The sequence below is a fragment of the Phocoena sinus genome, chromosome 6 (genome assembly GCF_008692025.1).
Source record: "Phocoena sinus isolate mPhoSin1 chromosome 6, mPhoSin1.pri, whole genome shotgun sequence".
NCBI classification, from domain to species: Eukaryota; Metazoa; Chordata; class Mammalia; order Artiodactyla; family Phocoenidae; genus Phocoena; species Phocoena sinus.
This window is the reverse complement of record NC_045768.1, coordinates 139893-152005: the sequence shown is the minus strand read 5'-3', so window position 1 is coordinate 152005 and position 12113 is coordinate 139893. Positions and strand designations below refer to the sequence as shown.

General features: G+C 53.8%; 1 protein-coding gene across 1 annotated transcript in view; it reads left to right on the top strand.

Moving 5' to 3' along the window:
- Window positions 1–12113, top strand: part of CACNA1B (calcium voltage-gated channel subunit alpha1 B) — a 196066-nt gene that overhangs the window by 60340 nt on the left and 123613 nt on the right. Inside the window, 2 exon segments of the mRNA XM_032634862.1 lie at window positions 580–669; window positions 9786–9995. Coding sequence (XP_032490753.1) covers window positions 580–669; window positions 9786–9995 — 300 coding nt within the window.

Below are 12113 nucleotides of genomic sequence, written 5' to 3'. Positions count from 1 at the left end.
GTAGAAAGACCCCTAGCACAGCCTGGGGCCACGGGGGCAGGGACGGGGGCCAGCACAGCCCCGGTGGCAGGAAGGCTGCTCTCTCTTCACACCTGCTGCTCAGGACAGGGCCAGACAGCATGGCCACGCATGTTGCGGTCTCACCTGGGCCCACATCTGGGCCCACACCTGGGGCCTTGAGCAGTCTGTGCTGGGCCCTCTGCGGCCTTGACCTGACCTCTCTGGTCTCACCTGGTCTTGGAGTGTGGACCGTTGGGTCAGCCGGCTGCAGCCCTGTCCCTGTCCCACATGGAGGTTTCCTGGTCTCCATGGTAGCCAGGCCTTCCCTGTGGGCATCATCGTGGCGAGAAGGACAGGCAGGACCCAACCTCAAAATCCCTTTGTCCCTTTTGCTCTGAAGACCGAGAGGGGCACATGGGGGCCAGGCATCGTCCTGCCTTCCCTTAGCCTCAGCTTCAGGAGAGATCTGGAAAGGCTGCCGGTTCCTGGCACCGCCCACAAGGACACCACCCAGCCCTGAGGCAGGTCATCTGGAGGCCCGGACTCATGCCGCCCCCTCCCACCCTTTGTTTAAAGCAGTGTTGAAGAGAGCAGCCACCAAGAAGAGCCGAAATGACCTGATCCACGCGGAGGAGGGGGAGGACCGTTTTGCAGACCTCTGTGCTGTGGGTGAGTCTCGGTGGGCCTGTGACTGCATGGGGAATGCGCGCCCGGCTCCCTCCCTGTCGCCTCGGCTTCCCTCCTTTCCTACCACCCACACCCCCCAAGTAAGCCAGCCCCGTGTGTGTCCACCCGACAGCAGGAAGTACAGCACCCTGGTACTGGATTTCTGCCTGGGGCCAGCCCTTGGGGTGGGCTGCATGCACAGCTCCTGGAAGTTCATTTTTGCTCCTTCATTTCAGTACACTGCTGTCTGCTGGCTGCTCTTGGCTCTGCCGTCCTGTGTGGACGTGGAGCCCTTGGGCACGTCCCAAGGCCGGAGGCTGCGTGTGTCACTGACTCTGTAGGGATGGAAAGTTTCTTGCCGTCTCTCTTCTAAACCCTGTGTATCTCCCATGTTCCTTGGGTCTGCTGCCTCTGAGGCCTTGGCTTCATCCCCTGCTTCTCAAACAGTAAAAGGGGAACCTGGTTCTTTGATCTTTTATCGTTTTAGTACCTCCTCTCAGCTTGGTACCAGAAGTCTGGCACCAGAAGTGCCCAGGCCTCTTTGCGCTAAATGCCCCGTCATTGTGCATTCTGCGGCAAAGCGGGGCTCAGCCCTGGGTCCCCACCTTCGGCAGTGTGGGAGGGGGGCCAGCACTTGGCAATGACAGCTTTTCATGCACAGACCACCTTGCTCTCCAGCGATCCTGAGTGGACTCGAGTTGGAAGAGCTGCTTCCCATTATATTGTTATGTTTATATACAGACCTCTCTAATAAGTCATTTGTGTATTTGTTTATCTGTTTGTTTACACTTTCCCCTTCTTTGTCCCCAGTAAGCCCATGTTAATAGCTTGGGGTTTACCCTTCCTTGTTTCTCGATAACACACACACACACACACACACACAGGCACATATACATGTTGTAGAGTTTTGGGGTCTTTTCATGTTACAGAAATAGTTTCATACAAATTTTTTTCATCAGTGCCTCTTGGAAACCCCTCCCCATCAGTTGGTCTGATTTGAGTTCGCTCTTGTAAGTAGCTGTGTGGTGTTCCATGGTGTGGATTCACTGTCAGGTAATCAGCCGCCCCCCAAATCCTATAAACATCTGTCCTGCCTCACCAGTGCTTTATGTCCCTCGTGGGATGGGTTCCCAGGAGCTGGGCTGCTGAGGTGAGGGGTGTGTTGGCACCTTCAGGGCTGCCACCACACTGCTCTCCAGAAGGGCTGTGAATTCACATCCACCAACAGGGTAGGAAGACATCTGCCTTCGTCCTGCTTGGACGTTGCAGCTACTTTTGACTGTTACCAGTTTGAGGGCAATTGAATGATTATAAAGTGATATTTCACGGGGACTTTAATTCTCATTTCACTCACTACTAGTGATTTTGAACCTCTTTTTAAATGTTTGTTTCCCATTAAAATTTAGGTGTTGGTGACTCTTCGTATACTCTGTACATCTTCTATTGGGTTGTTTGTGTTTGTTCATTAGAGACCCATGTATGTTGTGGATCTGAATTTTGTTAAATTTTTTTCAAGTTTATCATGTGAGTTCCCTCCGTTCCTATTTCACCTAGAGTTTTTCTTCTGATTTTGTAAAATGAATTGGAGAGTTAAAAAAATCTTTTTCTATAGCTTGGAATAATTTAAATAACACCTAGATTTTCTGTTCTTTAAAGGTGAGATAAAAATGTGAACCCGTCTAGTTAAAAAAGGAAAAGAACTTGGACCAGTTTTCTAAATTATATTCTGTTAGGAAATCCTCCATTTTGTCGCCTTTTCTAACTCGTTTCTATAGAGCTGCATGTAGCGTTCTCTTATATTCTGTTAGGAAATCCTCCATTTTGTCGCCTTTTCTAACTCGTTTCTATAGAGCTGCATGTAGCGTTCTCTTACATTCTGTTAGGAAATCCTCCATTTTGTCGCCTTTTCTAACTCGTTTCTATAGCGCTGCATGTAGCGTTCTCTTACATTCTGTTAGGAAATCCTCCATTTTGTCGCCTTTTCTAACGTTTCTATTGAGCTGCATGTAGCGTTCTCTTACATTCTGTTAGGAAATCCTCCATTTTGTCGCCTTTTCTAACGTTTCTATAGAGCTGCATGTAGCGTTCTCTTACATTCTGTTAGGAAATCCTCCATTTTGTCGCCTTTTCTAACGTTTCTATAGAGCTGCATGTAGCGTTCTCTTACATTCTGTTAGGAAATCCTCCATTTTGTCGCCTTTTCTAACTCGTTTCTATAGCGCTGCATGTAGCGTTCTCTTACATTCTGTTAGGAAATCCTCCATTTTGTCGCCTTTTCTAACGTTTCTATAGAGCTGCATGTAGCGTCTCTTACATTCTCTTCATCTCTTCTGTATTCAGCCATTTGCTGGTCCATTCACTCAACAGATATTTACCAAGTGCCCAGATGTGCTGGGAAGTGCCTGAGGCATTGGGCTATGGCACTAAGCAAGATGCAGAAGCCTTTCATTTTTCGGAGTTTCCATTCCAGTGCTAGGTGTGAAAAAGAAAAAAAAGTAGAGAAGGCGGGGACTTGAAGGGTCTGGGGGGGTGTTGGAATTTTAAGTAGAGTGGCCGCAGATGGCCTCGGGAAAGGTCGCCTTTGAGTAAAAAGCTGAAGGAAGTGAACAAGTCAGCTCAGCTGGAGACGGAGCATCCCCACGACAGGTGAGAGGACCCTGAGGCAGGAGAGTCCAGGAGGCCGGTGTGGCTGGGGCCAGGTGGAGGGGGCTGGGCGGGGTGGGGCAGCAGGAGAGGAAATGACCGGGTCAGGGGACTCTGGGTGCCAGGGTGGTCTTCAGAGGGGAGGCAGCCTCTGGCTCCTGTGGGGCGCTGAGGACAGACTGCCGTGCAGAGAGGGCAGGAGCAGGACCAGGTTGGAGGCCGCTATGAAGACTCCGCGGCTGGTGGCAGCCACGGGGGTGGTAAGTGGTTGGATTCTAGATCTATTTTGAGGACAAGCCCACAGGATTTGCTGACCGGTCGGACGTGGGTGTGAGAGAAAGAGAGAGACATCAAGGAGAGCTCTGCAGGAAGTGTCCCCAGAGTAGCCCTCCCTGGGAGGACGGGACCTGGGACACGTGCGTTCTGGGGAATGATGTCCGGAATCCGGTTCAGAAGTGCTGGGTTTGAACGCATGTTGGAGACGCGGTGGGGCGTCAGGCGGGCGCTTTGTGTGTTGGGCTCTGCCGTTCAGGCTGCAGAAGCTATGTAAAGCTCTGAGACTGACTACAGTGTGTTGAGTTTGGTTTTGCTCTTTTCCAGTTGTTAGTATGTTGACCTTTGCTTTCTATTTTCTGAATTAGGATCATATGAGGTTAGTCTGTATTAATGATCATTTAAAATAACCAGATTGTAGATTTCCTTTCTTCTATTTTTTTGTTTTCAATTTTATTATTTTTAACCTTTATTAGGTTTATCTTTTAACATTATTTTGATTTATTTTATTATTATTTTTCTAACTTCTGAAAATGTGTAACTTGTTCTTTTATCTTCTTTAACAGCAAAAGCACTTTAGGCTGTATATTTTCCTCTGCACAAAGCTTTGCCGTGAAGTCCCCCCCTCTGTACTGGTTTCCAGATAACAATCTCTTTACTTTCCTCTTGAGGCAAAGGTTATCTGCGAGTGTGCTTCTTAATTTTTAAGTATGTTTTTATTATATCTAATTTTATCAGATACTGATTGGGAAATGTGGCCAGTAAATCTGTAAGTTTAGAAATTTTCAAACTCTAAGTTCACGACTGATTTTAAAAAGTTTCACTGACGGAAAGTGTATGCTCTGTTTTGGAGAGTTGTCTGGTTGTATGGGTATCTCTTAAAGTCAAGTTTATTGATTGTGTTCTCCAGTTCTTTAGGTCTTTGTGTTTTATCACTAGGTCTGTTCAGTTCTGAAAGACGTGTTTTGAACGTTCCCACTTCATTTTATTTTTTTATCAATAAGTTTCTCTTGTATTTTTTTTTCCTTAAAATTGTGTGTGTGTGTGGTAGGAACACATCATGATATCATGAGATCCATCCTCTCCAATTCCAAGTGTGCAATGGATCACTGTTGATGGCAGGTGCCGTGCTGCTGGGCAGCAGGTCTCCGGGGCTTGTTCATCCTGCTTCACTGAAACTCTGTTCCTGTTCATCACAGCTCGCCATCCCCGCCCAGCAGCCCCTGGTCACCACCGTCCCGGTCTTTGGTTTTATGAATTTCATTATTTTAGATACCTTATGTGCGTGTAATCAGTCATGAAGTATTTGTCTTTCTGAAGATAGCTTGTTTCACTTAGCGTGACATCCTCAAGGTCCGTCCGTGCTGGTGCATGTTGCAGAATCTCCTTCTTTTTTAAGGCTGAGTAGTATTCTGTGGTGTGTATAGACCACATTTTCTCTATCCATTCATCTGTCAGTGGACATTTAGGTTGTTTCCACATCTTATCTATTCTGAATAGTGCTGCAGCGAACATGGAGAGCTCAGATCTCGTCAAGATTCTGATTTCAATTATTTTGGAGATCTCTCTCTCTCTCTCTCTCTCTCTCTCTTTCCAGTAGTAGGATTGCTGGATCATCAGGTAGTTTTATTTTTAACTTTTTTGAGGACCCTCCATACTGTTCTCCACAGCGGCTACACCAGTTTGCATTCCCACCAACAGTGCACGAGGGTTCCAATTGCTCCACATCCTCGCCAGCACTTGTCTTTTGTCTTTTTTGGAAATCGCCATCCTGACAAGTGTGAGGTGATAAATCATTACGGTTTTGATTTGCATTTCCTTGATGCTTCCTCCTGTATTTCTCATGGCTTTTGTTTATGTATTTAGCCACTGTATGCTTTGGTAGATGTGGAGTTTATGACGGTTACATCTTCTTTGTAAATTATGCTTTTCATCCTCACACAATACCTTCTTTATCCGTTTAGTTCCTCCACTGGACAATTCCTTGTCTGACAGCAAATGTCATACTTTCTGTTACTACCATTGGTTTTGGTTTTTAGCTTGCATTGCTTGGTATCTTTGCTTTCCCTTTCATTTTCAACTCTTCTTCATCATTTTAAGCATTTTAAGTGTTCTCCTTACATGCAGTATTTAGCTGGGGTCTGCTTTTTTTTTTTTTTTAACCCAGTCTTACGGTCTCTGTCCCTAACGGAGGGATCCAGTCTGTCTCCGTTCAGTGTAAGGGTTGACATCCGTGACTTTCTCCTTCCCCATTCCTTCACATTTGGGGTCGATATTTCATACTGTGGTCTCTGTTTTCCCCAGCTTTGCTGCTTTGATCAGGTTGCCGTTTATCACCCTCTCCTCCTTTGCTCATTTCTGATCCCTCCCATTTCTGTTCCACAAATGGTTACCTTCCCTTCCCTGCTCCCAGAATTAGAAACATTTTCTTTGCTATTTTAGTATATTCCTCTACCCTCTTTACCACCAAGATGCATTATTTCCATAACGAGATCGCCCTATTTCCCATCTCTCTGCCCTTACCCACAACCCATAAGATGTGACCTTTGCAGTATTTGCCCTCCTCGCTCCCCACTCCCGGTTTGAGTTGTTTGGGGGATTTAGTTCTCGGCTGTTGTTAGTCCCTGTGTTTGCCCCGGGCGCAGAAATCCCGACTGAGCCTTTCCATCACACGCACGGTCACGTAGAGGTTCTCACCTTGCGGTTGGTCACGTAGAGGTTCTCACCTTGCGGTCGCTGCGCACCACACAGCGGTTTGCTTTGTCTCAGCCCTGCTCTGTCATTCCTTATTGCCCCCTTAGACAGGTGTGTAGGTGGGGGACTGGCTGCTTCCGGTCATACTCAGGTGTCCTCCATGGTTCTCAGGACGAGGGAGCTTTTGCTGCTGTGGTCATTGTCTCTTGTTCTGTGGGTGTCACTGCCCTGTCCTCTCATTTCCTGGCACAGACAAGGTGTCGCCTGTAACTCCCTTTGCCTGGGGTCAGGAGCCCAGTGGGCCTCAGCTGCAGGCTCAGGTCTTCCTATGTGAGGGATGTTTTCTCCCGTTGTTCAGTTACTCAGTCTCCTTTCCTTGCTCCTTTTAGTCCTGGAGTCCCTGTTACTTCATGTGTATCTTACTTTGCTCCTTTGTGTCTCTCGTCCTTTTCCTCATGATTTCTTTCTCCTTACGTTTCCTGTGTTTATTTAAGATTGCTTTGCTGCATTTTTGAGGCTACTAGTTTGGGGGTTTTAAGACTGAACTTCTTTCCTTTCAGCTGCTGAATGATTTTGGGAGGGAATTTTATTTTCTCTCTCAGTTTTATTTTCGTTGGTTTCGTGCTGTGCCAGATCCTGGGACCCTGTAGACTTTCCCCCGTGGCCCCGGAAGAGCCCAGGGGTCTCCTTGCACTCGGGGGCCCTCAGGCTTGGCACCTGGTGGTTCCCACGGGTCTGGACGTGGGGTCTGGCACATCCGGGGTGCCCCCCGCTCCCCACCCCCTGCTGGCTGCGGGTCGAGGCCCAGTGGGCTGGCCTGCATGGTTTCCTTTAACCCCGAGACCCTGTGGGGCACGTGTGACCCTGGACCTGTCTCCAGTAGGGACTCTCTAGCCGCGAGGGTGTACCAGCCACGTGCCTGGTGGGCAGACGGGGCTCACGTCCACATGCCTGGTGTTCAGCCCACGTCACTTCCGCCGCACCCCCCACCCCCAGGCCCGCAGAGGCAGCCACTAAGCCGGAAGGGGACTTGCACTTCCTGCCTGTCACCTATGATCTCTGACCTGTGACCTGGCAGGGTTGTGGGGGCAGGGGCAGGTTGCGGCCACCCTGCGTTTCTGTGCCCCGCTCAGGGCGGTTCTTGAAGGTTGGGCACTAAGCAGGACGGGCGTAGGCGTTATATTGACTAACGAGCCCCCGTCTGGGCACAGCGCAAAGACACCCAGGTGTTTGTGGGCACCCGTGTTGTCCTAACCAGTGCTCAATTCTGTTGTCATCCATAGTCCATTTCATTCTCGATTGCCCCCTAGCTTGAGCTTGAAGATACGTATTTTTCTTGAAATAAGCCTTTTCGTCATAAAGAATATATGCCGATTAAGTTAACCCTGAACACTGCACAAAACCAAAAAGAGTCCCAGTGCCTCCTGTTCCCCCAAAGCTACGATTCTGGGTGTGACATGTGTTCGCTTTTACTGTGAACTGCCTTGAACACCGTAAAAGAGAGCTGACGTGAGCACACAGGAGCTGCTTGCTGGGACCCAGGCCCGGAACGCCCTGGGGCCCCAAGGCCCTGGCGGATGTGGCCAGGCAGCTATGCGAGGGCAGCAGCCCTGAGGCCCTTCTCGTGGCCGGGCTTGGCTGGCCTCACGGGGCTTGTCCAGCAGGGAGTGTCTGTGGAGAATGTGCTTCTTGTCTCACTGGCCATGGGTATGCACAAAGTGGTTTGCTTGAGTCAAGTGTTCTCTTGACCTCCCTCCCCAGAGCGGGCCTGTGTGTGTTCACAGGTGTGTGCTTGTGTGAATCTGAGTGTCTTTGGGGGCGTGGTCAGCGTCCGGGTATGCTGTGTAGCACGTGTGTGTGACTCTGCTTCTAAATGGCTGTGTCTGGGGTTTCTGAGCCTGTGGGTTCACAGGGTGGGTCCGTGATGGCTCTGCCTGTGTGGAGGTTTCTCCTCGTCTTGTCTGTACTGGGTGCCCGTCTTTCTTCTGTGCCCCAGGGCTGCCTTTGAGGAGGGAGCTGGCTGTGGCCTTGGCATTTTGCAACCCTTGGCAAGGCTGGCCAAGAGGTTTCGTTGAATGAGCCAGCCCCGAATAATCGGCACTGGCTGGTGTCTGGCCGTGGATTGGGAGGCTGTGTCCCGGCGTAGCCAGAGGCTGTGACGGAGCAGTGTCTTCCGTGGGTGTGGGTGGGGTGTGGCGTCTAGAGCCAGGAATTCCCCGTTAGGGCCCTGCACGCACCCCCCGCCACAGGGCGGACTGGCGGATGCTCCTCGGGGCCGCCCCTCCTGTGTCTGGGGCACAGCGTCTCCCTGCCGACGCAGCTGCTCAGCCTGTAGACAGGTCTCTCCAGAGGCCTTGGCCCGTCTTCACTTGGTGAATCCAAGAGAACACCAGCCTGATAATGCCCTTGTTGTGCTGTTGGGTCTGGGTGTGGACACGCCCACGAACCTGTGCGAACGCGCCCACCACCACCGAACACACACTCACACGCTCCTTCCCCAGGGACTGATGGCCAGGCCAGGGGTTCAGAGCCAGCTGGGTTTGAACACTCGGAGGCACTCAGACCTTCCAAGCACCCACAAAGTCTGCTTGCTCGTTTGTCAAGTGGCGCGAGGGGTTGGGTGGTGCAGAGGGTGGCCCTGTCCCCCCAGAGCTCAGTGTCGCCTGGGGGTTGGGCACGAAACAGGCCGACAAGCCGACACAGTGCAGCTGTATAAGGGTGCGATTGTTGGGGGGCTGGACACCTGTTAGCTGGAGCCTAAAGAAGGGCGGTATTGACGCCGGGACGTGGAGCCGAGAAGGAGCCAGTGAGTGCAGCGCTTCTCGGTGGGGGCAGAGCAGAGGTGCCACAGGCAGGGAAGTGACGGTGGGGGCAGTGGGTTTGGCTGGTGAGTGGGGGCAGAGGGGCAGCTTCCTTGGCAAAGTTTCTGGAGACTGAGCTTTGGGGGCTCTGTGGACCACACTTAGCTCTGCAGCTGGGCCAGATGCAAAGGAGCTTGGCTGTGTTCCAGTAAAACTCCTTGAAAAGCAGGTGGTCAGTGGCTGCTGACCCCTGAGCTACAGAGGGAGGGAGGGCCAGAAGCAGCTGGCCTCCCCAGGGCGCACGGAGGAGTTGGAATGGCCTGGGAGCATCGGGGCTGCCCTCCTGGACGGTGGCCGGGGGCGCTGGGGACGAGAGGCCAGTTCCAATCCAGGTCTCGCACCCAGAGCCCAGCAGCCATGGAGACCGCCGAGGCCCTGGATTCCCTCATTTGTGAAGCGGGGGTGGGGTCAGGACCCACTGCAGGGGACACGGGTCATTAGCACAATGTCGGTAACGGGTCTGACACACTTGGTGCCTGTGATGGAAACTGGGGCCTCGAGCTGGGCCAGGGCTGGGGGCAAGCGTCCTTGTGGGGTGGGGGATGCACGTCCTCGAGGACGCATCCGCGGGGCTCACAGCGGCGGAGGGCGAGCGTGTCCTGGGGCCCACCTGTCCCCCACATCCTCAGCGAGCCCTTGTTCCCGCAGGGTCCCCCTTTGCCCGAGCCAGCCTCAAGAGCGGGAAGACGGAGAGCTCGTCGTACTTCCGCAGGAAGGAGAAGATGTTCCGGTTCTTCATCCGGCGTCTGGTGAAGGCGCAGAGCTTCTACTGGGTGGTGCTGTGCGTGGTGGCCCTGAACACACTGTGCGTGGCCATGGTACACTACAACCAGCCCCAGCGGCTCACCACGGCGCTGTGTACGTAGCCGGGCCCGGACCCGCCCCTGCCCCCGCCCCTGCCCCCGCCCCTGCCCCCGCCCCGCCTCCGCCAACCTCTTCTGAACCGCTTCCGGTCCACAACCTGTTGCTTTGGGATGCCCTGGGCCGGACCCCTGTGCTGACTAAAGTGCTCCAGGGGCCTCTGCTGGGGGCCTGGCTGTGCCCCAGGCCTGGGCTCCCCATCCCAGGGAGCCTGGCTGATCTGGTTAGACCCCCATCCATCAGGGTAGTGGGAAATGAGTGAGGGGTCTGGGGCGCCGGGGTCATGTGTCCTCTGCCGCAAGGGCTTTAGACCCAGGGAACGAGGGAGCCATCTGCCCTGGACTCCTGAGAAGAGAGAGTCCTGGCTCCCAGGGGCCTTCCCGGGCTCTTCTGCTTGTCTTCTTGGTTGGTTGAATCTGGGTGTGTCCATGACCAGGGATGCCTTGCAAGCCTGTGTCCATGAGCCTCAGGCCAGGCCAGGGGCTCTGGGTCATGACCTGTCCGGCCCTGGCTACAGTTCCAAGGAGGCAAAGAGCTGAGGTCCCTCCCCAGGCTGACCCTTCACACCCAAGGGCCCTGCAGGGCATGTGCAACTGAAGGTCTTGCTTTGTTGTCTTGCCTCACAAGAACTCCGAAGACACTGCACGAAGGACTTCTGTCCCGCGGTCAGTGCTCCCTCCGTCCCCTTCCCCAGGGTCAGCCACCTTCACCCTGCTCGTGTCTGCGGCTGATCTGGGTCCCCACAAGCGCCTCCCTCTCTGCTCGGAGCCCTGTGCGCCTGCAGTCACCTAGGTGGCCAAGAGAGCCATTCTCCAGAGAAGAACCCTCCTGGCTCCCAGTTCTGGCCCCTGACGGGCCAGCCACACTGAGCCTGGGCAGCTCCAACTGGGAGCCTGGGAAGCTGCTGAAGGGTTCTTGTGGGCGGTGGACAGACGGCTCCATGGGCCGCTTGAAAGTGTGGGTGGGGAGGCCTGTGTTGGGGGTGGGACTCCAGGCTGCTGTTTCCCAGACTTTGATTGAAATCTTTGCTGGTATAATGGGAAAGGGCAAAGAGAAAGCAGAAGCAAGAGGAGCCCAGGGAGCTTCTAGCAGCCAGGCTGGCTCCGCGGGAGAGGGCGGGTTACAGAGCAGAGGGTGCACGTGGAACTGGTGCCCTGGCCCCTGAATCATGTGTCCTGGACCCGTGGTTTGGTGGCTTGGGACGTGGTTTGGGACCGAATTCAGTGTCTGCCTTGAGTCCTCAGGCTGCAGTCCCCCCGCCCTTCGGGGCTGGGTAGGGCCCGGGGAGCCAGGGCTTCCTCCTACCTCGGCGGATGGTGCGGCTGCTCCCTGGGGCCTCCTAACCCGGCCTTTTCTTCCCTCGGAAGAAGCCGGTGGCGCCCAGTCAGTCTTGTGGTTTCTCCTTGTTTCCTGGGCATTTACCAGCTGAGCGGGCTGGGGGTGAGCCGCGTGGCCTGGTCGCTTGTCTGACGTGCAGGAGCGCGAGGCTGGAAGCGTCCAGGTGCTGGGCGAGGCCGTAGGCATCCCTGGCGGGGAGTCCGCCCCCTCACTGCCTTGCCTTCTCTGTGGTTTTCTGGAGACCCCTGAGCTCATCAGCGTATTCCCCAGGGAAAGTGGCTGGAGGGAGGGGTGGGTCTGTGCTGCCTCTGGACACCTCTGCTCAGTGCCCTTGACAGCTGGGCTGGAGCTGAGACAGGCTGACCCAGCAGGGTCAGGAGGCAGACGCGGAGGTGGGGACTCCCCTTGTGGACCAGCTTCATCAGACCTCGTCACGGGACTCTGGCCTGAGGCTGGCCGCCCTGCAGAGCGCGGGTACTGTGCACCTCACTGTCTGCCCACCAAGGACCCCGAGACTGAGGCTTGGATGGTGAAGGAGGGATGGGAGTGGGTGCTGTCATCCCGTGAACCCCCAGGCCTCACGGAATGGACCTGACCGCCCTCCCCTCTGTCCCTCTGTCCCCCCACAGCACGCTGTCCTCTTGTTACAATGCAGACACTGTTTAACCTACCTGCTCCGCTCCCCTAGCCTGTGATCTTCTGGGGAGAGGGGTCAGCTGTCTCCTGGGCCAGCTGAGTAGCGCCAGGGCCTGCTAGTCGAATGAATGCTTTAGGGAT